Source organism: Mauremys reevesii, linkage group 10, assembly GCF_016161935.1.
Source record: "Mauremys reevesii isolate NIE-2019 linkage group 10, ASM1616193v1, whole genome shotgun sequence".
NCBI classification, from domain to species: Eukaryota; Metazoa; Chordata; order Testudines; family Geoemydidae; genus Mauremys; species Mauremys reevesii.
In genome coordinates, this window is record NC_052632.1 from 1544022 (window position 1) to 1569423 (window position 25402).

The 25402-nt window shown below is 52.2% G+C and overlaps 1 protein-coding gene across 5 annotated transcripts in view; it reads left to right on the forward strand.

The window, feature by feature from the left end:
• Positions 1–25402, forward strand: part of RASGRF1 (Ras protein specific guanine nucleotide releasing factor 1) — an 89263-nt gene that overhangs the window by 36108 nt on the left and 27753 nt on the right. For 4 of the 5 annotated variants that reach the window (XM_039491976.1, XM_039491978.1, XM_039491977.1 and 1 more), the window contains 11 exons: positions 4942–5021; positions 6076–6269; positions 7414–7523; positions 10764–10882; positions 12311–12471; positions 14069–14132; positions 17006–17142; positions 18724–18806; positions 20568–20816; positions 21710–22080; positions 25031–25156. In XM_039491976.1, the coding sequence (XP_039347910.1) occupies positions 4942–5021; positions 6076–6269; positions 7414–7523; positions 10764–10882; positions 12311–12471; positions 14069–14132; positions 17006–17142; positions 18724–18806; positions 20568–20816; positions 21710–22080; positions 25031–25156 (1694 nt within the window). Of the gene's footprint in view, positions 1–4941; positions 5022–6075; positions 6270–7413; positions 7524–10372; positions 10612–10763; positions 10883–12310; positions 12472–14068; positions 14133–17005; positions 17143–18723; positions 18807–20567; positions 20817–21709; positions 22081–25030; positions 25157–25402 lie in introns of those variants that run through there. The other variant, XM_039491980.1, reaches the window with a different exon arrangement.

The following is a 25402-nucleotide window of genomic DNA, read 5'->3' on the forward strand; positions in this document are numbered from 1 at the left end:
CTTGTTTTTGGATGGCTCCAATGCTTACATCAATCCCACCCACGTTCCAGGCGTAAAAAAGTTTCCTTATCGCTCTGCTCCCTGCAATAAGGGCAGGGGCCTGGTACCTAAGTCGAAAATGCCAATCAGCTCCCTGCCACAGGAGGAAATCCATATGTGCAAAGGGTCTGTTGTGCATGGAGGAGCCGTACAGTGAAAGCTCTCCGCAGCGATGGTGTATTCATGCACTCATTGAAAACGGGAGGTGCTACAGACTCCTTGTTTTTCAAAGAGTTGAGTTCTGTGCCAGCTGCTCTGTCCTGAGACAGTGGGAAATGCACCTGGACTGAAAGCTGAAGGAGTTGAGTTAGTTTGCTTTGGTTTTCCATGGCTTTAGGCAAGAGAGCTGAGGTTATTTCTATAACGAATGGGTCACATGAGAAAAAGGAACCAGGTTGTCTTCAAGATGCTGGAGGCAGAAGCAGAATACATTCAACAGCTGCATGAACCGAAGAAAAAGGGAAGGAGAGACCGTAATAGCTGGGAGAGATGCGTAGTATATAGAGAGCAGGTGTAATCTCTCACCCATGGTCTGCATAATGCTCTGTGCTTGGAGAGATGCTGCATGTCAGAGCCACCACGGGCTGCACAGAGAGCAATCCAGCCACAGGCCCTGGCTGAGGAGGACAAATTAAGATGCTTAAATCCAGCCTGGGCCAAACAAAGGCATTGCCAAGTGTGTCCCTGCGACATGCCAGGTTTAACAGCAGCAGTCCCTGCTGAATCCTGCATGAGGACATCGACTCTCGGATAGATCGTAATGCAAAGTCCTGCTCTAGAGCCGGTCTCGCTGGGGAGAATGGAGACCCGCTATGGCAGATGTCTGCCCGAGGGGTGGTGTACGACACCTCCGATAGCACAGTTCAGCTCCGCAGCAGCTGGAATACAATAGAGTCATTCCTGGCCCACTGTTGTAAGGGTCCCAGTGGATACGCTCAGCCAGATGTCAGCCCTAGCAGGCTCCTGCTGTGGGAGGGGAAACTTTAGCACCATGTTACTATTTACTACACGAGTTGATCATCTGTCTTCCCCCCTCCCCTCCCCCTCCTGCTGTACCCCCAAGAAGCTCCTACACGCCCTGTCTGGGTTGTCAGTCCGCCTGAGCTAGGAGGAGAGGGGAGGGACGGAGAAACCCCAACCCAGCATCGGCGTTGTTTTCCCAAGGGCCCATGGGAGTTCAGTGCTGGTTTCCGGTGCTGATGCCCGAGTGGTTTTGTTCTGGCTATTTACTTCTGCGGATCATGTGGCAGACAACGGTCCAGCAGAAGCAAGGAGAGACTCTGAGGGCCCGTGAGGGCTCTGGTCCAGTCTGGGAGAGCAGAACTTCGCACTGGCTGCTGTCGGGTTTGCCCCTTGACAGGCTGAACTAACTGACCGAGGGAAAGAAAAATCCCCTCGTGAGTTAAACTGCGAGAGGCCAGCTGAATGCTGCAGGCTGTGCCCGAGGGGGGTTTGGCTTCCTGATTCCTATGAGAGGACTGGAGAGGGCACAAAATCTGGGGCCAGACCTTAGGACTAGAGGAGATTGCAGCATCCCCTGGGAAGAAGTCGTAGAGGAGGTTGGACAATGGGGCTGTGTCCCCAGAGGTTCTTCAGCGTTAAGGACACGCACTCGAGGGGATGCTGCTACCGTTCTCTCGCTGCAACTGCCACAAAGCTGTGCAGGAAACCAGACCCGCCTGACGTGGGATTTTCCAGGGCACGCCCCTGGCAGGCAGTGCAGAGCTCACCCCTTCAGGCCAGCCCGGTGCCGGGCTGAATGCTCTGTCAGAGGGAGCTGAAACTCCCTGAAACCCTGCTCTCATCACCGCTCCTGTCCTCCAGAAACCACTCGCTCTGTTGCTATGGCTACAGATGCAGTGTATCCTTCGCAGCACTGAAAGTGCCAAGCCGGCATTCAGTTATGGGCAGACTCTCTAGCCTGTTTTTCCCTCCATTAGGTTGGGGCCGGTTTTAACTGGGATGCGACTTCTGAGAAGTAAAATACCTGTCCTGGGGTGTTGTGAGGAACCCCCAAAGGACAGAGATGGGCCCAGGCGACAGAATTCCAGTCCTCACTCTCCCAAAGCTCCAGGCCCATTTGCAGCAGGGGTTTGGCCCGTTAGAGAGAGACGGAGACGCTGCAGTTTGGCCCTGGATCTTGAGCTGAGCTTTCCAAACTCTGCAACTGTTCCCATCCAGGATTTTGATTCAGGACCATCTTTAATTCTTGGCCTTCCAAGATCTGTATAAATGCATTAAGTCAGGCCACCCTTTAGCCCCTGTGTTGCCTTGTTAACTCACCTGTGAGTGGATACTGACAAATTCAGAGGGCTGGTTCAGAGACACATCTAAACCCATCAGAGCAGCTCCCTCTGTCCCGGGAACTGGGAAATCTCATTAATTTTCTGGTACTTCCCAGTTTTAGGTAACTCAGAACTATACTAAGAAGAGAATTTCCCAGGCTATTTCTGATTCCAGCTTAAACCAGAAAATGCAGAGCCCTACGGAAATGGGCGAGAGAAAGTTAGCTGACTTTTACTGAGCCTCAAAAAGAGTGTGGCTGAGTTAGCAGTGAAGTATCGTTACTGTGTCCGGAGGGGCCACGCGGGCGAGTGAGCCCTGTGTCCTGATTAGATTCCAGCTCTGGCGATTCCTTTCTCCATGCAGGACAATGGCAGAACTTATTCCCCGCGTTGCTGGCTAGCGCATCCCACCCCACAGCTCGCTGTGCTTCCCCTCTGGGAAATGCAGTTACAGCTCGTGCTCATAGGGTGACCAGACGGGATGAAGAAAATATCGGGACACATGGGGGGAGTCCCGCTGGCAGAGGGGGAGAGAGCGAAAACAAAACAACAACAACAAAAATTGGAGTCCCGGAGTCCCGCCGGCAAAGGGGGCGGTGGGAAGCGGAGTCCCGCCAGCCCAGCAAAAGGAAAAGCGGTGTCCCGCCGGCAGAACAAAACAAAACCCAAACCAGGAGTGCAAAATATCGGGACAAATTGTGTCCTGACTAAACATCGATCGGGGTGCGGGACAAACGCCTAAAAATCAGGACAGTCCCGATTTTGTCGGGACGTCTGGTCACCCTACGTGCTCGTGCTGTAAGGAGACGGAGTAGGTTGCAGAGGTGATGCTTTCAAGAGGATGGAGATTATCTGATACAGCCTCAGGGAAATCATTGGACATCAGACTGGAAGGGACCTTCTGGGTCATGAATCCAGTCCCTGCTATCCAGGGCCGGCTTTAGGGAAAATGGCAGCCGGGAAAACTTCTATTTTGGCGCCCTCCCCCCATCACCCCTGGCCTTCACGGGCTCTCCCCCCTCCCCTCCCCATCACCTCCGGGCCCCGCTGCCTCCCCTGTTGCTTAATTTGTATTGAAAGAGGTGCCAGAGCTGAGCCCCGGCACAAATTAATCACTGGCAGATCCTTGTTGTGCCAATGCCCATTTTTTCAAACCCAAAATACAGACACAGAACCCATGAGTGACATTTCACTCCAGTAATTGTGACACACAAACACAAATCAGTTGCTACCATCTTCATTCAGACTGGGCAGAGGTGAGTGGTGCGTGAAACTGTCCACCAGGCACCGATGCCAGCGGGAAGGGAGGATCCTGAGAGGTAGCCCCATCGGGCACCAAGAAGCCTGCAAACACCGCAGAGTGAAGCTGAGAGAGTGGAAAACAAGGAGAGCAGCACGACCACACCCAGCAAAGAGAAACTCTGCAAGAGGGTACAGAACTAATGAGATCCGTGTCCGGGGTAGCCGGTCAGGGAAGGCAGCAGGAAGGGCCTGGCAAGCAGATGGCAAAGGTCATTTATGTACTGCTGAAAATTAAACAACTCCTTTGCCTCCCTATCAGCAAAGGAAGACGAGGGACGTGTAGCAGGGGAAGCAGAAATTTCCCGGAGAAGGAAAAAGCCATAGCAAAGGGGGAAACGCTAATCAGCACCCTGGGGAGGAGTGGGGCAGGAGAACTTGCTTATAATAAAGCCAGGTCCTTGGTACAGGAAAGTACAGACCTGCACATTTGAATTCTGCAGGTGGGATGATAGTGATGAAACTAATTATGGCTGTAATGGAAAAGCACATAGACTGATGAGTTAATCAAGGACAGTCAACTCTGAATCACAGGAGGGAAATCGTAACTAATAGATGCAAAATTATTTGGGGTGCTTTGACAGAGAGTGGAGTAGAAGCTGGGGAAATCTACGAAGCAGGTGCAAGGTCAGGGCCCACCTGGGCCACTCTGCAGCCTTCTGCTCATCTGACCATTAAATGAAGAAGAGAGACACGGCGGTGCCAGAGCAGAGGCTAGGAGCAGCAGACAGACGCTCAAAGAGGTTATTTAAGAGGGTGTTAGAGAAACTCGACAAGCCCCTGCCACTCTGCCTATCATTCCCAGCCCTCTCTGGAGGGAAGCAGCCGCCCGCTGGACTCAGGAATGGCCCCAGTTGAGGTGCATGTGTGGTGCACGTATGGTGTCTTGCTGGGGTGTGGCTCTGGATGGGCTGCCCTCCTCGAGACACACTAGCAAGAGGTGCACAGTTCCCTTGTTGTACACGTCCCCGGGTGTGGTGCTGGCTGCTCGTTTTAAATTTTCCCTGGGATGATCCTTCATTACAGAGCTTGGGAGACTGTTCACGGGATCCTACATCTCACTACTGGGAAACGTGAACTGCTCTTCGGCTCACACTCCCCCTTTCTTCTTCTCACCCCTCTATTCCCACTAATCCTTCCCCTCGTCCCATGCTGAGGAGTTTCTCTCCATCCATCACTCTCTGTCTCTCCTCATCAGCCAGTCCAGCCAGTCTCCTGCTCATTGCACGGTGCTTCTCTGGCCTCCTCCATTAGAAGTGCCAGGATTCTTAAATTATTCGTTAATTGGTTCTCATCCGTCTTTTGGTTTATCTTTCAGTGAAACAATCATGTTTTTGCACCAGATCTTTTATCAAGGCCTGAAAGCAAGAATATCCAGCTGGCCGACGCTCGTGCTTGGTGAGTAGCTGCTGTTTCTTTATTGCATGTTATTCTTCACTCTCATTAAAGTCTTGCCTGTCCTTCCTTCTAATAAACCTTACAGTGGTGCTCTCTGATCTACATCACTGCAGTGAATTGTTGCTCATTGTGGGAAGACATCCATTTTTTTCATTCATGGGAAAACCCCCAAACCAATTCTAGTCTGCCATGCAGCTCAGGCTTTGTACTCCAGTGACCTGACCTCATGGGGCTTTTCATCATTCACAGAAGAGTTTATCGTGATGCCGCCCTGATGGATCCCACAGTTAAATCACAGAGATTTGCCAATCCAGCAGCTCCTCGCTGCCTGTTCCATCCCCAGCTCCTCATTCAGGAAAATTTTTATTATTATTATTATTTTTTTTAATTAAAAAAATTTTTTTTCCTGAATGAGGAGCTGGGGATGGAACAGGCAGCGAGGAGCTGCTGGATTGGCAAATCTCTGTGATTTAACTGTGGGATCCATCAGGGCGGCATCACGATAAACTCTTCTAGATAAACTCTATCGTTTATCGTGTTTATAGCTGCACCAGTGCTCTGCACAGTAGTTCTCAGACAGGGAGCACAGTCTTGACTCTGCTGGCTCCTCCATTGGGAAGCTCTCTTCCTGTGGTTTTTGTGGGCACTCAGCCGGTGCAGGGTAACATGCCTCACCCTGCAATGCCATAGGAGACATGCAGCAGGCTGGGCTTCTCCTTCTGGACCAATGCAAGTCCCAGCACTCCTGCGTGCTGCCTGATGCACCTTTAAAGGTGCATGTCCCTAAACCAGTGAGCTCAAGGGAGGCTTGGATTTCCTTGTTGTGCAAATGCCCATTTTTTCTAACCCAAAATGCAGACACAGAACCAACGCGTGACATGTCACTCCCGTAAATGTCCGACAAACACAAAGCAGTTGCTACCATCTTCATTCAGGTCAGGCATAGCTGAGCAAACCTGTCGGCCCGGCACCGATGCTAAAGCGGCCCAAGCCCGTTCTGAGTGCGAGGCTCTCGTGCGGTGCAGTAACCTGCTCATTGCCTGCTTGCTTACAGCTGACTTGTTTGACATCCTGCTGCCCATGCTGAACATCTACCAGGAGTTTGTGAGAAACCATCAGTACAGCCTGCAGATCCTGGCCCACTGCAAGCAGAACCGTGACTTCGACAAGCTGCTGAAGCACTACGAGGCCAAGCCGGACTGCGAGGAGAGGACGCTGGAGACCTTCCTTACGTACCCCATGTTCCAGGTGACACACGGCTCACGTGGCAAGAGCTAGCAGGCCATAAAATGCAGCGAGGAAACCTCCTGCTCCCCAGATCTGTTGAGCCTCCTGGGCTCTGCTTATAAATAATCTCTCAGGGCAATGGAGAAGGAGGGGGCCTGGCTGGCTGTTTAGAAGAGGAGTTTGTCTAGAATATTCCGTGCCATGAAGTGACTGGCCAAACGTGGGCTCAGCCACTCCTAGCTGGTCACAGCCCAACGGGCTCCCTCCCTGCAGATGGCCGCTCACACCCTGAGTGCGGGCAGGGATGGCCCCTAGGTTTGTTTCCTAGCCTCCCCCTACCCCCAGCATCACAGGCCATTCTGGGGTCGCTCTAGACTGAGCTCAGGGGAGTGCCTCAGCCTCTGTCCCTCCTTACAAGGGCACTGGAGACCTGGCAGTGGGAGAGCCCAGCTCCCTCAGCCGGGAAAGCCACAAACGGCTTGAAACCCTCGGTTGGACTCTGAGTTACTCCCATTGCTGGGTCCCTCTCCATTCACCCACAGCCTCCGGCTGATCCCCCAGAGACCTCAGGGGGCAGAGTCAGCAGAGCCAGCCAGCACCCTCACTTTACCGCCATGCTCAGTGATGGGAAACAAAGTCTCTGCGTCCCTAAGCATGAGCGCTGGGCGGGGCCTGTCAGAGACCTTGGCAAGCGGAGCCATTCTCGCTTGCCCAGACACGGGGCCTAACACGGCTTTAGAACCACCATCCTGCGAGCCCCCCAGCCGCCACGGCTGAAGGTGGGGCCCAAGGGTTATTTTTGAAACAAAGCCTCCAGCTGAAACTTGTGAGTTCCAGAAAGACCAGGGTGAGGCCCAGTTAAAGGCTGGTACCTGAATTACAGGCTATGAACCTGAAGTCTGGTCGAGCTGGGCTTGCTGAACGACCCCAGAAGCTGAGCCTGTGCGTGGGGAAGGGGTCACTTTCTGAGTGGGGCTCGGTGCAGGACGGGATGGGTGGGTGCTCGTGGCTTTATGGAGCAGCACAAAGAAGTTTGTAGAGGCCGAGGACCCAGCCCAGTTCACTTTGTACAAACCAGTCGTCCTTACGTCAGTGTTAATGCTGATTTGCTCCCGCGATGGTTTCCTTCCGCTGACCCCGATTTCCGGTTTGCGTTCCGACTCAGATTCCCAGGTACATTCTGACGTTACACGAGCTGCTGGCGCACACGCCCCATGAGCACGTGGAGAGGAACAGCCTGGACTACGCCAAGTCCAAGCTAGAAGAGCTTTCCAGGTCAGCACCATCGCAGGTTGATTCCTTCTCCTTCCAAGGAAGGCTCCGATAGCTCTGTGCCGCGGCAGCGGTTCTTGTCTCTCTAGGGCAGGCGTGGTGCAGAGGCAGTGTGCATGCTGAGGGAGGGGAAGGTGTGTTCCTTTTGAGGTGAAATATAGGAGAAACTAAGGAGAAGTTGAATCCTTACTTGGTCATTTCCCTGCCAAATGCGTGAATATCGTTCTGGCCTCTTGTTCCATGAGGCCATCCATGAACTTGCTGAGTGTCTCGGCGTTGCTTGGTGGCTCTGTGGTAACGAGTCTGCCGGGGGGGACAAAGTGGCATCATGAGCAGTATCTGTGGTGCCCCGGGTGCAGGGGAAGGACAGGGTCCAAGATGGCCCGTGTTATTTTAGCTTCAGACTTTCCCTTTGAACAGCCTCATGCTCGTGGTACCAGTGCTGAGGGGCACTGAACGCTCCTTCGCCTGTGGGTGCTGAGGGTGTGAACCGCAAGCCTCCCAAATGGAACTGAGCACTCGTGTCACATCCCATCGTTCTGAGCTCTGTGATGTCCAAATCAAGGAATTAGGTCCCACCTGCCTCCCCTCCCAGAAGAGGAGAGAGTCCACCTAAAACACGGTAGCTCTGTCCAGACCAGGACAACAAGCTGCTGCTGAAGCTGGTGTCGGTGTCGATTTCCCCTGAATCAGTACTGAGAACAGGGCAAGGGCGGGTAAATCAGTTCCAGCAGCACTTCAGAAAGTGTCTCCAGACGTCGCTAGCATTCACACCCTTTCCAGTACTGATCTGGGGGGAACCGGTGCTGAAATCCATTTTCCAACACCCTCCTCCAGACAAGACTGAGGAGTTTGAGCTCGCGGAATTGTTGCTGCATGGAAGGGGTAGGAAGTGGAGCCATTAAATCCCCTGGAATCCAGAATTTTTCCTGCAAATCACAGGGCTCTGTGCTGGCTGTTCCTGGAGCCAGTCACATGGGATGCCAGCCCGGCAGCATCCTTGCTGGCACCTGCTTTCAGGTGCACGCCTGCACAGAGGGGCTTTTTCTCTTCTTTTCAAGTGCAATGTGGAGACACTCACCTTTCCAGTGTTTTCAGGTTCCTTTTGAAAAATGCAAACGCTGCTGGCCCTTTCCTTGCGACAGTGCACTGACCTGATCCGAGTGTTGTCACTGGGTGCTGGCAGAGTTCAGCCTGCACCATTTCTTCCTCCTCTAGCTGTAGTCAGCTGATGTAGGCCGTGCTGTGGGCAGAACCCAGAACTCCAGCACTCGTATACAAAATGCAGAAAGCCTGTCTGTGGCCATGACCCTGCAGCTGGGCCCACGAACGCAGAGCAACAAGCCTGTGTGGAACCTAGGGGGCTGTGGGGCCCGGTAGGACCCAGAGCCAATTGCAGGATTAGGGCCTGTATTTTTATCTGCAGTCTGTGCTCTGTCACTAGCTCTTGCCGTTAGGTATCACAGATTGAGTAAGTTGAGGTATTTTAGGCCCTGATCCAGCAAATCATTTAAGCACGTACTTACCTGTAAGCAGGTGCTTCTCCCCACTGACTTCGGCGGGGCTGCTCGTATGCTTAAAGTTAAGCACACACTTAATTGCTTTGCTGGATCAGGAGCCAGACTCTAAGTCAGGTGGGTGAGGAGCTCGCTGGCGTGGCATGTCCGTAGCCCCGAGACGGGCGCCACAGGCTCCCTCTGGTTCGTTGTCTGGCTGTTGGAGGAGTTCGTACACAGTGCTGCGCTGTCCTGTCTGCAGAGCGTGTCCGGAACAGGCCAGCTCCAGCCAACCAGGGCTGCCCAAACGGGAGTGTTTCTGAGTCAGTGGGTTTTAGCATTTGTAATCCATAAGGAGTCGGTCGGTAACGAGGCGGCACGGTGGGATTTGCTGCCATGGACTCAGGGGTCCCAGTATTCCCAGCAGTGCCGTCCGGGGGCCAGGGTCTAAAAGAGGCTTGCTAGCCGCATGGGCCTGTGAACACGCTGCCCAGGGCCAGCTTTCGGATTGGGGGGGGGTTTCTAGCCTCATCCTGTTCATGGCGCGATGAGGTCAGGGCTTGCCCGTCCCTCCTTCGTCACGTCTCACGACACCGCCGTGCTATGGGCACAGATAACGAGGTGCAGATCGGAGCTGGGCTGCATTTTTCAAAAGGTTACATTTCAGTGAAATTCAGATTGTGGGGGGAAAACCAGGAAGAAACATTCCCCCAAACCATGTGAATTTCTCCCCCTTTTTCCAGCCGGGTCTGGTGGAGACGCAGCGTGACACTGTTCATGGACAAGCCCAGGGAAATCCCGCTGTGAGTGCCTGGGGCAGCAAAGGGACCTTGCTCCTACCGTTGTCCCAGCAGCCTCTGGACTGATTTCTTTGACAGTAGGGACCCCTGAATTCCCAGTGTCTGATACTTTCCTTCCAGAGGCTGAGAAGTGAAGCATTCTGCTCTAGTCTCGCCGTTAATTCATATCGCAGCACACTGCAGCCGGGGAGATGAATCCCACACGCTGGCACTGAGTTTACCCACACAAAGCATTGCCACCCCTCCTTTCAGTCCCGCAAGGAGCAGGAACGCGAGACGTGGTTTGTCGGGGGGCGAAACAGGGTGGCCACTGCCGCATTCCCAGAGCACCGGACGTTCCGGTGCTTCCCGGAAGGGCCTGGCCCGCCCCTGCCAGCGTGACCCCGCCCCTTCCGGGATGACCTCACACTCGGGACATGCGAGGTTATACCACACAGAGGGCACCATTTTGAAGAGCACCTCCCACCCCTGCCTGCATGACCTCGTGCACGAACTGTGTGTGAGGTCACACAGGTGGGGGCGGAGCCACACCCTCTTGGAAATGACATCATCTGTCTGATATTGGGCAAAACTATGTCTGCTTTAGTCTGTACTGGATGGGGATAAACCATGGGGAAAAAAGAACCCTCTGGCTTAAAACCAGACCCATGGCCTGCCTAGGGAGAGGTCAGCCAGCCAGACGGGGGCGTTCCCAGCGAGAATGGACATTCAGAAATCCCCCAACACTTTTATATTTAGAAATGTAGCAACTCCAGATGGATGCGTGTTGTCTCCTAGCCTCCGGGGTATACGGCTGTATGTAGGGGGCAGTGCTGGGTTCTCTTTGCCTTCCTTTATATCAACTATGCTTAATGCAGCTGCTGCCAAGTGTGAAAGCCACATTGCCGTCTTCACCAACAGTTCCCCGGCAGAGTTTACTGTCTCCAATTGTCTCTTCTCCTCTTTAGGATAATGCACGATGAAGTGAGCGAGACAGAAAATATTCGAAAAAATCTGGCAATAGAAAGGATGATTATTGAAGGGTGTGAAATTCTCCTGGACACCAGCCAGACTTTTGTCAGACAAGGTATGTTTACACCTCTATAGCTCCCTCCTCCTCTGTCCATGCGATGCATTGCGCTGGTGAGCTGCCTGGCTGCCTGTTGCCAATACTGTCACCAGTGCCATTATACAGCATGGAGGGAAATAGAGACCTGCTGTAAACCTACTTGTGTGTGGACGGTCTCCAGTCCTGTATTGTCCTGCACCACAGAGCTCGCACCTGCGTTATAGCACAAAATGGTTTTCTAGTGCCAAATATTGGGCTGGATCCTGACTCTCTGGTGACCAGCACCCAGGGGAATGCCTAGGGGTGGAGAGTCAGTGGCCTGGAGAAAGGGGCCTGGCCAGGGTGCTGCTGCTCTCTGGCCGTCCCTCACGGTCAAACCAGGCATTTGGTAGCTTGCATGCCAGAAACGCTGCCCCCCAGGGCTGGCCCTGGCCTCCTAGTAAGTGCTGCATCCCGTGAAGGACATGGCTTTGTACCAGGGCCATTCCCCAGAGAGCTCGTGGTGGATGGATCCCTTCCTTTGTGCCTTTTCCCCTGAGGACTAATTGCAGCCTAGGTTTGGGTCAGCTACGGTGAGCTGCTGCTGTTCTCCACGGGGCTCCCACAGAAACTTCCCCTGAGCAGGGGACAAGCCAATGTATTCGGTCCCTGCCCTGAGATGTAGAGAAGCATCAAGGGCCTTGTCATGAGAGCTCCAGCAGGCCGCCGAGGGCCCCCTTCTCGCCACGCACGGCCGGAGGTCCAGTGGCAGGAGGCGGCCCAGCACGCTTGGCTGGAGGGGCTCGGTGGCTGCGATGGAGGGAGACTCTCTGCACGAGTCTCCATACGGCACTGCGCGCAGTGCGGCGTGTCCGGGTGAAATTCACTGTGCCTGCAGCAGAGGCGTGAATGACCCGTGTGGCCAGTGTGTGAGGTGGGGTGAAATCCCCCCCATGCCGCTGCAAGGGTCCGGGGGTCCCCACACGAGGCTGCTCTTCCAGCTCGCAGGTTGCTGCTCTCCACGTCCCTTGCACAGCGTGTGGGGGCACTGGACCCACCTCATCAGCTCCTCCGTGGCGCACGGACCCTTCCTGCAGCACTGTGGGTGTGCAAAGCCCCCTGCACGGCCACGCCAGCAGCCGTGCTCCCCGGCAGCCCCACCATGGGACCTTGGGGATGGGAAAGTCGGCGTGGGGGCCCCCGGGATGATGGGGAGTCTCTCCCCGGAGCACTTTTCGTATGCCAGGGCTGCTAACAGAAGCCTTCGTTTGATCCGCTTTCCTGGTTCACAGCCGTGACAGCTGGCCTTTGGGAAGCATGCTCCGCTGCAGCACGTGGCTTCCTGCCCGAGGCATCCGGCCACCTGGCCAGTCTGACTCTCACCCCAGGTGTCTGAAACAGAACTACGCCCCCTGCAGGCCAGAAGCTACACAAAGGGCCAATCATGGGTTTTTGTCCTCTCAACAGGTTCCCTCATCCAAGTGCCAATGTCCGAGAAAGGGAAGATCACCAGGGGGAGGCTGGGCTCCCTGTCCTTGAAGAAGGAGGGCGAGAGACAATGCTTCCTCTTCTCCAAGCACCTAATTATCTGTACAAGAGGCTCAGGTGGAAAATTACACTTAACCAAGGTGCGAATTGCAGAAAGGGGCAATTCTCTCACACTCGTGCCGAGAGGAGCCCAATACGGGGACCACCTCGCCCAGCAGTCCCCTTTGAAGTCTTGTTACCCTGGGGGAGCTCCGTGTGGCCCATCCGCCCCCGCTGCTGGGCAGTGCTGTGCAGTACAGCAATGCCGGCATTCAGATGAAAATCATGGGTGGAATTTCCAACTGGCCTCCAGCCAGACCCTATTTCCCTGCTCTTCCTTTTGAATGAGTAACTGACTGTGTGCGCAAAATCCACCTCTAAGTGAGCAACTGTGAGTGCAGAAGCAGGCAGTGGAAAATGGAGGGTGCACCTGATACTTTTTCCTAGAAAGCTTTAACCCCACCAGGACTTAAAATGAGCGTCACTGCAGCAGGCGCAGTTCCATGGCTTATCTACTGTGGGACTTCACAGTCATCCATGCTCCAGGTAGACAGCTCTCCAGGCAGTGTTGTAAAAGAGAAATCTGCCACGAGCAGCCTTCCACTCCCCCAGAGTGCTTCGTTCTGCAGCGGTGTGGGACATGGATAGTCCATGGAACGCCATCTGAGAACTGCTGCGCTCCAGACTCCCAATGGGAATTAGGCACCAGAATACCTTTGAGGAGCTGAAATTCTGTGACTGCTGCGTCTCTGTTAAAAGTAAAATGAATGGGGGGACTCCAGGTAGTCAGGCCTGCCAGACGAAGCCTTTCCAATGTCCTTTCAAACTCAGGAGGTCTGGAATGCGGGTTCTAGTCTGTCTTATTACCGTCACCCTTGCAGCTCCTAAAAACTGAGGTTTATTAAGGTGCCAATTTCCCTCACATAATTGTAGTTTGCACTTTGCAGATGCATCAAACAGGGCAGTTCAGTGTACTGCATGTGATTAGGACATCCTGTCACTTATGGAATGAGCTCCGTGTCATGTGCTAAGAAAAATTACAAGTTCTCAGCAAGAGAAGTTATTTGTGGTTTGCTGCAAGAATACTGACAATCTATTCAGTGGGAAACTTTAATTAGGCCTAAATTTGTATATAACACTTACAGGCTTTTCCAATCCATTCCCAAGACTCTCACATTTGTCTATGGATGTTTTTCAGTTAATTGAGTGAGAATCTTAGAAAAATGGTTCTTTACTGACATTAAATTACCAGTTTGAAAGATTACAGTCCATGGCAAAGAGTTGCTGATTATCACAACAGACTTTGGGGAAACTTAATTTACTGTTCTTATTAAATAATTTATAAACAAATTAGTTTGATCAGCAGTACAGGGAAAATTGCGATTTCCAAGCATGTAATTACTTATTTTCTACCAGTCAAAACATTGAATTCATTGGTAATAGGATCTGCTTTCAAATTGTAATAAATAAGGCCCCGATCCTGCAAACACTTGAGCACGTGTTTAACTTTATGCCCAGGAGTCATCCTGTTGGGTTTTTGTTTGCAGGAACTGGGCTTAAATTACTTCAATTGAAAAAGCAAAGAAGATTGACATGTCTCCCCCTGACTGCCCCTCCGAGGGGCTTCTGCAGAGACTGATTGACGTGTGCCTGTGCGAGTTCACATTTCTTCCCTCTGGGGCTGTTCCTCTCTTTCAGAATGGCGTGGTCTCGCTCATCGACTGCACCTTGATGGAGGAGCAGGAGAGCACTGATGAAGAAAGTAAGTATCAGCTGGAGCTGGGCAAACCCCACCCCCCAAATCCCTGTCCATTATTATTAGGGTGACCAGATGTCCCGATTTCATAGGGACAGTCCTGATTTTTGGGTCTTTTTCTTATATAGGCTCCTATTACCCCCCACCCCATCCCGATTTTTCACACTTGCTGTCTGGTCACCCTAATTATTATGGGTGCGAATTTAAAAAAGAATTCCCTTCGGCACGTTGCTTGGAGCTCTCCTCACGCACCTGCTAATGGAAGGAGACATGTTGGAAACAAGAATATTGGCCCTAGAAGTGGCGTGTTTGATGTGGGCTTGGACGCTGCCTGCCCCGGCAAGGGGGCAAAGTCTGCAGAACCCTCCTCAGAGCCAGGACCCCGAAGCGTTAGCAAAGACCCAGAAGGACTGACCAGCCGCCTGCAATGAGGATTAAGGGCGTGTGCACTTAGGTTGTGTGTATGGGATGCAAGAAAATGAAATCTAAATTCTGGGCCCAGCCAGTAACTCAGTCAACTCATTTTGCCCCCAAGGCAAAACCTGCACCCCGCAGACAGAGAAAAGGTTAAATGGCCCAACCCTGCTTAGCTGCTGCTTCCCCCCAACCTGCCACCTGCACCTGGGAGATTCCAAGCCCAGATGGCTTCTGAGGCCACAGTCTTGATCACAGGAGTAATTCTCATCAAACCAGGACACAGAAGTCTGACTCTGTGACCCACAGGACCATGTGCAAGGAGCCGGCACTGCTGGAGTTCTCATGGCAGTTAATGGCGACTTGCAGGGAGCTGTGTGCAATCAATCCACAGAGGGTAAAACCAACAGTGCAAACAGGTTGGTTGGGCACATTCAGATACTGTGAATAATTCAAGGCAGTTGTGGTCCAGGGGCAGACATTCCATGAGCAGAAAACAAGGTGACATGAATCAAATACATTATCTGCCATGAACAAAACAGATGCACTTCTATGCAAATATAACTAGGGTGACCAGATAGCAACTGTGAAAAAACGGGACGGGGGTGGGAGGTAATAGGCGCCTATATAAGAAAGTCCCCAAAAACGGGACTTTCCCTTTAAAAACGGGACGGATGGTCACCCTAAATAGAACCTTCCAAAGGGGGCCAGCCTCGTCCCACACTGCAGTGTTAATGGTCTAATAAAACCAGCAGCAAGCCCTGTCTAATTACAGGCTTTGTCACTGAAAACCCAGGTTGCTACTTTCTGTCCTCTTTAAAATCTTCCTCATAAAAATGAGAGTTGGGTGGCCCCGTTCCGCCCGCCTGTGACAGGTGCACACCTGGCTGTCACCTTGGAGGAGTGACCCGGGGAGCCAAACGTTTGCAGCCGAGTTCTCAAAACTAGCCTCTCGGTGTGGGCTGTGACACCGGACCTGGGATTTCCACCCTGCGGTGCCTCGCGTCGGGCACCTGTCGCTGAGTTTAGGTATCTACACGAGTGGCCTGGGATGCTGAGCACCTGTTTAGAGTTCGGGTGCCCAGTCCCTCTGACAGTCAGCCCCCAGGCATCAGGAATTGGGCCCCCAATGGTTTTGAAGGTTCGGGTCTCAGCACCCACACTATGGAGACAGCTTTTGTGGGGACAGATTGCGCCTGTGCACGGGCAGGCTGGGCCCTCGTCTGCGGCCTGACCCTTGGGCGCATTCTGTGACAGCGTCCTGCCTCGGCCCAGTCTGCAGCCTGTAATCTTGTCCTCGCCCTCTGGTGTGGCACGTAACCCTAAGCCTGCCGAGCGGTGAGTGCTGCGGCCAGGCTCTCTGGGCCCTCTCCACCCCCGGCTCACGGGCTGAGGGGGCTCAGCCGCTTGCAGCAGCGAGTTGGTTTTTCCTCGCGGGGTTTCCCTCTGTCCCTTGCCCTGAAGAGCGCCTCTCAGTGGGCGCTCCGCCGGATGCAGCACTTGTGGCCTATAAAGAAGCTGAGTAACGCTGCTGATTGTATTACACCTTTGCACAGCCAGCTGCCCTTTGGGGAGCCAGCACGTCACAGTCGTGATCCCCGCTTTGCGCCTTCATGGAGACGTTGGTGATATTATTTCTTCCTCTGTTGCTTTTCCTTAATATAAACTGGGGAGTCCCCCACTTCATTGCCTCTGAAGGCCATACTCATTGCATACCTCAGGGGCTCTTTCCGTCCCTCCGTCCCCCACAAGATCCCTGTGGGTGACACTCCCACCCCCTCCCCTCTCTCAGCCCACCCCCCTGGCTCATGCTAGGGGCTCTGCATGCCCCCCCTTCCACACACTATTATTCTGTTAAACTCTACTGGGAGGATAAACAGAGGGTAACCCAGTTCCTTGGTCTGTGGCTAATTCCAGGCCTGGCTGAAGAAGGTGGCTCTGCTAACCGCACGCAAGGGGCTGTACGTGTCCCCATTTTTCCTTTCTGGCGTTCTCATTTTGACCAAAATCAATAGAGTTTGGGCCATTGATGCCTAAAACATTTCCAGAAGTTTTGGAATTGATCGGATGCAGCGTTCAAATGTTATTGCATTGAAAGAGCCAGATGCCATCAGGTCGAGAACAGGGCTTCACTTTGGTCAACCAAAAAAACCTATTCAGACTGAAAATATGGGTTTGCACTCTGTGCATGAAGGCACAAATCCACAGGCCGTTGGAGCTCCCCACAGTAACGATGCTCCTTGCATCTGCGAGAAGGAGCAGCAAGAAGAAAGCAGGACGAGCTGGTGATTCATGGCCAACGTGGAAGCTTAGGCTCTGAATTTGTATCCTCTACAGAGTTAACTCTGCATTCCATGGCCAAACAAAACCACAAAGTGCAAATGTTGTTTGCAATCCTATTGGAAAACGTCCTAGAAAAAACTCCTCAAACCTTACTCTGCTTGTTTATCTTGTCTATTACAAAGCAAAAGCATCAGGGCAAGACATAGATCATCTTGATTTCAAAATTGTAGTGGAACCAAAAGATTCTCCATCCTTTACTGTTATCTTGGTGGCATCGTCCAGGCAAGAAAAGGCTGCATGGACCAGTGACATCAGTCAGGTAAGAAGAAATCAAGCAAAAACCCAATCCATATTTGGGCACCTAACTAGGTGGGCCGATTTCAAAATCACGCTGGGTTTCCATGGCTGTTGCAGATTGCTTCCTGCCCCTGAAATCAGGCCATTTCTTTGGAAGCCCACATATGGGTACAGAGCCTGACTTTAGGCACCTGAGTTGCAGAAAATTGGCATTCACCTTTCTATGCATCACTTTTCCTATCCATAAAAATAGAGACAATACTCCAACCTCACAGCACCCTTGTGATTTAAGTCATTAAAGTAACTAGAGCATTAGGAGAAAGTGCTGTGTGAAGTATGAATAATTCTTATTTCTTATTTTATTTTGATAATTCAGGGCTTTCTGGCCGCTCTGTAGTTCACACTCACACATCAGAGGTGGGAGTCAATCTATGCTAAAATCGGGGCCCATTCCACCTGGAAAAAGAATCTCGGCCTAACCCGCCATTCCCTTGCAGCTAGCGGCTCATTTACATTTGTGCAAAAGGAGCATAACGCTGCCAGTTCTGACTTTCCCGCTCACTCCCACCAGTGGCAGCAGTTTACACCCACTTTGCACTCACTTTGCAGAGTGCACATGATGCCGCAAGGTGCAAAGAAGTGGAGAGTTGGGCCCGTGTGGTTACGTGAAATGCAGGGACTGCTCTTCCAGCTGGGAGGAGAGAAAAATGAATGTTTCAATGGCAGGTTTTTACAACATCTCGTTCTTAGCCACCTTTTTGCTGTGCAATGTCCTTTCTTCTTCAGCGAGGAAGCAATGTAGTGTGTTTCACTCCTATCATAGCTTCCCAGGATAGATACAGGCAGGAACCTTAGATACTCAGGACGTAGGCCGCATGGTGAGAGAGGCTGAAAACCGAAGCTCGGTGGGTGAGGTGATATCTTTTATTGGGCCAACTTCTGTTGGGGAGAGAGACGAGTAGGGCAGCTTGAAGGCTGGTTTCTCTCCCCAACAGAAGTTGCTCCAGTAAGAGATTATCTCACGCACCTTGTGTCGTGGGACCGACACAGCTACAGCAAGACGCATGTAGTATGTAACAGGCAGAGGAGGGGACTACGGTGTGGAAGAGTCTGTCTGCCAGGGCTATCAGGCAGTCCTCTGGGAAGAGACTTGGGCTGGAAGCGTCTACCTGGGAGGACAGAGGTGGAGAGAGAGCATTTCTGAAGGTCCCTGTCTGTGGTTTTGCCCAGTCCACCTCTGGTAGTTTCATTCTAAATATGCCAAATCCTGCATTGGAAGAACAGCTAATTTGTGTAGCTCCCTGTAACCTCTCCGCTAGCAACTGGCATAAAGAGTGACCGCCGTGAACGCTTCACCCTTTGGTCACCCTGTATTTTTGACCATTCGTATCTGAGGAAAGCAGCATTTCCAGCATCAATTTCATATGAAATGGCCCTGGGCAGATACAATGAGTGAGGATGTATCCAGTTTGGATTAGTTCAACATCACGTCCTCTTATACTGTGATCTCAGCAACTGAGCAAATCCTATATCAAGCCTCGAAACCAGTTCTCTTTCCAGTGTAACTTGCGTTCTCCGTTCCCCTGACCCTTCTGTGTTTCAGTGTGTGGACAATATTCGATGCAATGGCCTCATGATGAATGCATTTGAGGAGAACTCAAAAGTCACAGTTCCCCAGATGATCAAGTAAGTGCTTTGTGCTTTGTGAGATGTGTAACTTTGAGTGCCTGTGCAAATGTAGCTTGACTCTTCCCCTGACCAGCAGAACTCCCTTGGGACTCCATAAGCGAATAGCATTCAAATCGCTCCATTTGGAAGCCGGTGGGAGCGTCATCAGTGCAAGACTAAAGCCTTTGCATGTAATCCTACGTGTCACACACCAGTAATCAGTGATCACCAAAGAAATATTGTAACAATTAGTGATGGGCAAGTCTAGAAAGCGTTCTACAGCAGAGGCCCGTGATGTTTGTTTGGGGCCCTGGGGGTTTTTCTTGTGTCTAGGAGCTGCCATGTGCTGTGTTGAGCGTAGCGATGATTACAGCACATTAGCAGGGTTTTGTTGGTGGTGTTCGGGGAGAGGACATTTGCTCAGGGCTGTGTGAAGGGAGGTGGGAGGAGCTGTGTGGGAAGGGGAAAGCTTCAAGAGGACAAACACAGAGGAATGAAGAAAGGGAAAAACAAACGATTAAAAAGAAAGGGCTACAAGGAAATCCAAAGGCAGCCACAAGGAGTGTGGATTTCTCCTCCCTTTGAGGACTTTACATTGGCATAGTTCCCTTCTGGGCACTAGGATTGTATGGTTTCTTCGTCAGTGATTTGGCAATAATTATTACTGATGTAATGTTTTCTAAAATACAGATAAAATGGGTATGGGAGGGATGAAGCTGGGGAAGGAACCAGAGTCCCCTGCCTTGCAGGACAATAAAATCAGGCCAAGCAGTTACGGTTCTATGACAGGACATCTTCCAGTAGACACCCATCATGTTCCTCCTGGTCCACAGTCACTTTTCTGCGTCCAGGGAGTCAGCTCTAGCTCTTACCAATGCCAGGCAGAGGTGCTGGAACTAGAGGTGCTGGGGTTACTGCGGCCGCATCCCGTGGCTTGAAGTGGTTTCCATCATACACAGGATTTACAGTTTGGGTCATAGGCTCTCAGCACCCCCATTGTACACATTGTTCCAATACCCCTGGTGCCAGGAAGTTTCCACCCTCGACCCCATTTCATTCTAGTTACCCCTGGCCGCAAAGCAGTATTGAGCTGCTCGGCTGATCCTTTGTTCCCTGTGACAGAGGGGGATGCACCCAGGTCATCCCTGCAGTAACCCCACAGATCTTATTGCAGTCTTGGGGAGGGCAGGGCTGTGTCTCTTCTTTCTCCCCCATACCCAGCCGGCATGGCATGGCATGGCATGGCATGGCATGGGGAGTCCTCTGTGCCTTTTCCAGGGTGGTGCAGCCTGTGCACCTGCGTCTGTTGCGTGGGACTCCCCAGGAAAATTCTTGCTGAGTCAGGCTCCAGCTGATGCATGGCCACCCTGCACCCTCTTTGAGGCACCTGGTTGTGCAGAAGCCACAGTAACACTTCCCTACATTCTGACAACCCCCTCCCCACCCGCAGCGGGCAGGGGCTGTGTGCTGCTCTGCCCAGTTGCTTTCTCACACGCAGACACTGCAGAGCTTCAAGGATTAACTCGTTTACAGCAAATCTGCCGCTCTTGCATATCCCAGAGTGTTTCCATGCACACTGGGATGGCGATTGTCACATTCCCCTTGGGAAGCTCACAAAGCAGAATGTTAATTAAGAGGCACCAGTGATCAGTTAACCGTGGGGAGCCAGCACTGTCTCGCTCTGCGCCCCACGTAGGGATATCCAGGTGAAGTGTCTCTGCCTGCACAGCACAGTGGTGTCACTCCAGGCTGGAACAGAGAGATTCTGTTTCCCTGCAGGTCTGATGCCAGCTTGTACTGTGACGATGTCGACATTAGGTTCAGTAAAACGATGAATTCCTGCAAGGTCCTTCAGATCCGCTATGCAAGCGTGGAGCGGCTCTTGGAGAGGCTGACGGACCTGCGGTTCCTCAGCATCGATTTTCTCAACACCTTTCTGCATTCGTACCGGGTGTTCACCACGGCGGTGGTCGTTCTGGACAAACTCATCACTATCTACAAGAAACCCATCAGTGCAATTCCTGCAAGGTGAGGCTGCTCCGCCTCCTCTGTGCATGCACCGGAGCCCTGACACCCGGGGGGAAGTGGCCTGGGCTCTGAGGGCCAGGGGAAGGGGCTCTGAAGTCAGAACTCCTGAGTTCTGTCCCTGGCTGGGTTATGTTGGGCAAGACATACAGTCACGTGTATCTCTGTTCCCTGTCTGTAAAATGCTCCGATAACTCTCCCCCCCACACACATTTCATTTGGCTGGAGCGTTGTTCTTTAAAGTTCCTTGAGAATGTTAACACCATCATTCCCTCTGCTCAGACTGGAATGGCCCAGCTTCCTCCCTTTATCCACCATCTTACTTTGAGCTTTGGCTAAGCATTGACTTGGGAATATCAGTCTACAAAAATCAAGGCCAACGGAGAGTCGTTCAGAACAGTAAAAAGAGCTGGAACGAGGAATGAGAGAGTAGAATTAGGAAGGGGAAGATTTGGGCTGAATAGTGGGATGCCCGAGGTCCTCCTCTACCCCCTCCCCGCTTGGGAGCAGCCCGAGGCCCTCCTACCCCCTGCATGTGGGGCTGGCCCAAGATCCCCTGCCACCAGCCCAAGCCGCTTTTCCAAGCCTTCCCTCCCGTGCAGGGCTGGCATTGCCGCTTGTCCCGTCCCCTCCACTTGTTCCCAGGCACCCCGCTAGGGTCGCACCCCACTGAGGGCCACACCCCGCTTTCCTGGCAAAACGGCATTTGTCCAGTTCGCTCTTGTCAGCTGATCATCAGCTGGCAAGAGCAAAAGGGACACATGCCCAGTTTTGCCAAGAAAGTCAGGACGCCCGGGACAGGGCTGAAAAAAAGGGACTGTCTCGGCCAAAAGGAGACCTCTGGCCACCCTAGCTTTAAAGCAGCATGAACGGGAATCGCTTCTCTTTTAACCCAGGTCACTGGAGCTCTTGTTTGCAAGCAGCCAGAACACCAAACTGCTTTACGGCGAGCCGCCCAAATCTCCGAGAGCAAATCGGAAATTCTCATCCCCTCCCCCGCTGTCCATCACCAAGTCGTCCTCGCCGAGCCGAAGGCGGAAGTTGTCCTTAAACATCCCCATCATCACGGGAGGGAAGGCTCTGGACCTGGCTGCACTGAGCTGCTCCTCCAATGGCTATGCAAGCATGTACTCCTCCATGTCACCCTTTAGTAAGACCACCCTTGATATAAACAAACTTTACGTGTCCAGTAACTACCCCAATAAAATACCTGATGAAGGTGAAACTGCCTCCGAAAGACAAGAGGAGACTCCTCCAAGCAAGCCAAGTAAGTCACTGTTGTTTCACAGGCTGGTGTGAGGTTCTCGGGCAAACAGTGGGGATCTGAGCAGAGGGAGGCAGTAGAAACGGGCCGGGCCCAGTTTTGTCTCTCAAGAAAAGAGTGTGATGCATTTGTAGGCTTTAGCAGGAATGTATAATTCACATGCAAGAGGCCATGAAACGTACCCCAGCCTACAGGGACCGTGCGGCAATCCAACCAACATAACGTGGGGAAGAAAATGTCTGGAGGTGCCTGGAGAGGGATTTGGGAGCAAACACATTGCGCTTGGGCTGTGGAGAAGTGAGCTCAGGCCAGCGGCAGTGCTGGCACTCAGAGAACAGCTGTGGAGTGTGAGTCAGGCGACATGGAGAGGCCAGGACCCATGGAGACTCCCATTGGATCACAACATGGCCAGATAAGGTGCTGAAGGAAGAGAGCTTGAGCCGGGTGGGAACACAACTGTCTTACCACAAGTGGAAGGTGGATTGTGCTGGCCCCCGGCTGGGCAGGCCCCTGGCTGCCCCAGCTGACACCAAAACACAGGCCTAGAAATGTCAGAAAGACGCAGCAGGAGAAAGGAAGGGGAGGCCAAAGCTGGCCAAGTGTCATTGTAACCCTGGCTCCCAGCACAGTCCGTGGGGAGGGACACTCTGAGCCCGGCAACTGCTCAGTGCCAGGGATTAAACACCCACCCGGCGTTAGCCAGGTCTCCCATCACGTACAGCTCTGAGCAGAGCCCGCCGGGTCCAGTACTGGGAAGAGCATATTAGCTTCGCAGGCCTGGCAGCATCTCTCCATCTGATTGACAGTCGCAGTTATTTGCACCTGCAGTTTGTGGGTGCAAGAGCAAAGGGCAGCTTTACAAAATCGCTCTCTTTGTGTCCAAGCGGCGCCAGCGGGGAGCCAGTCCTGCAGGTCACTCAGAACCGGCCCGTCCTTCGCCAGATCCAGGCCCCACCCCCTTTGCGCCAGCCCAGTCGCGTGGTGCAAGTGAGGGCAGAGTTTGGCTAATGGGGGCCATGGGAGCTTGGCCTGTCTAAGGAGCGCAGGGTCAGCAAGTAGCAGTACGTTGAACTAAATGAGGCCCATGTCGAACTGCTGCTGGAAGAGGCATGTCACAAGCCACGGTTCAGACACGTTCCCAAACCGTCACCGCTTGTCTTGGGAACACAGTGTTACTGGTGTCTGCAGTGGTTTATCACGGGTCAGCGAAAATTCCTGCTTTGATGTTGCCAGCATCTCCCTGGAAGTTATCAAAGCCAAAGAGCCTGATCCCCAGTTGGTATAAATCAGCTTAACTCCTCTGACTTCTGTGGAGCTACAACCATTGCAGGAAAGATGGGGACAAATTGGAGAAAGTCCAGAGAAGAGCAACAAAAACGATGGAAAGTCTAGAACACACGACCTCTGAGGGAGGATTGAACCAGTGGGGTTTGTTTAGTCTGGAGAAGAGATGACTAAGAGGGGCCATGGTAACAGTTTTCAAGTACATAAAAGGTTGTTACAAGGAGGAGGGAAAAAAGTTATTCCCCTTAACCTCTGAGGATAGAACAAGAAGCAATGGGTTTAAATTGCAGCAAGGGAGGTTTAGGTTGGAGATTAGGAAAAACTTCTTAACTGTCAGGGTGGTTAAGCACTGGAATAAATTGCCTAAGGAGGTTGTGGAATCTCCATCATTGGGGATTTTTAAGAGCAGGTTGGACAAACACCTGTCAGGGATGGTCTAGACAATACTTAGAGTGCAGGGGACTGGACTAGATGACCCCTCGAGGTCCCTTCCAGTCCTACGATTCTATGATTTACACTAACTAAGAATCTGGCCTCAAAAGTCCAGAGAACGTTGTTTGAAAGGGAGTGGCTGAGAAAGAGATGGACAGATCTCTAGCTAGTTACTCCCAATTAACACACGCGCCTCCTGGAATCTGCCCCATTTTTACATGGGTTGTGAACACCCTGCCTTGCAGCCTTCCATCCCTTGCTGGGCACGTCCTGCGCGCTGGGCACATCCTGCGCTCTCACCACCAGACATTCCCGTCCTTAACTCTGCAGCTACCAAGAAAAGTGTTTACATGTTTAACAAGAGCAAAAGTTCCATTGGTCTGATATGCAGTAGGGCCCCCTGGTGTCCTGAGGGCACTCTCATTTGTACGCACACACCTCATCTTCTCTGTGCAAATGTTATTTGAGTGTATAAAGTGCACTCTGACCTGGGTCCATGAACTGTACCCACTGGGGATTGGATGCACACAATCAGAGACCCCGGGGCCAGGCAGAAGAACAAAGGCCCGTGTGGTAACATTCTGAGATGGCCTGGGATGTACAAGTGGGGTGTATTCTAGGATATGCTTCATAGAACCCCACTTCCCATTATACTTAGTGGTTTGGCATGAAGTTCTCAATGGATGACCAGTATAAATTCCCCGCGTTACACCATTATCCATCTATTCCATCCCAGGGACCCTACACCAAGGTTTAAATTGCAGTAGGCTGTGGTGTTGCTCAGCAGTTCTGTTACCAGGTTCACCACCAATAAACAGAGCCTACATCTCCTGAGCCCGACCCAGCCACTCCAGTGTAGAACTCCCAAACCCCGTGAACGCAGTCAGCTGAAGTTATTTTCATGCCACGTGGCAACTAAAAGCTGAATAACTTTCCGAGCTGTGTAAAGACTTGTGGGTTACCCAGGTCAGACAGTGAGCAGTTTAATTGTGCAAAACGTTTTATGATTTAAGGACAAAAGAAAAATCAAAAATAATTCTCAGGCAACAGAGCTTTGGTGCTTTTGATTCTAGTGTGTCCTGTGCTGGATAAAGCAGGGGAACAAATCCCTTTTGGATGTTAGAGAGATTTGAAGGAGCTAAAATGTGGCTGGTTTGCACCTGCTTCCAAACCTTGTTTTGCTGCAGTATCTACAGTCACAAGTGGGGAATCTGAACCAGCTGCTTGTTCTCTCCAGGTTCCGAGGTATCAGTTCGGGAGGAGTCAGACACTGATCCAAACCAGAGCGATGAAGCAGAAACTGAGACCTCGCCAACGAAATCTCCAACTACCCCTAAAGCCGTCAAATGCAAAAATTCATCAGGTAACGTGTGCAGAAACTCATCTAGCACCTGGGATATTTGCACAGCTACGTTCACTCTTTGGACCTGATTCTCCTCTCAGCTCCACTGGAGTAAATCAGGAGACGTTCCACTGAAGTCAGTGGAAATACACTGGTGTAAAACTGGTGCATATGGGAAGAGAAGCAGGACCTTTCTCTTGAATTTTTTTTTTTTCTGAAAGAGTGGTGACGGGGGCAGGGTTTTGTCAAGTTGCACCTGTGTCCTGC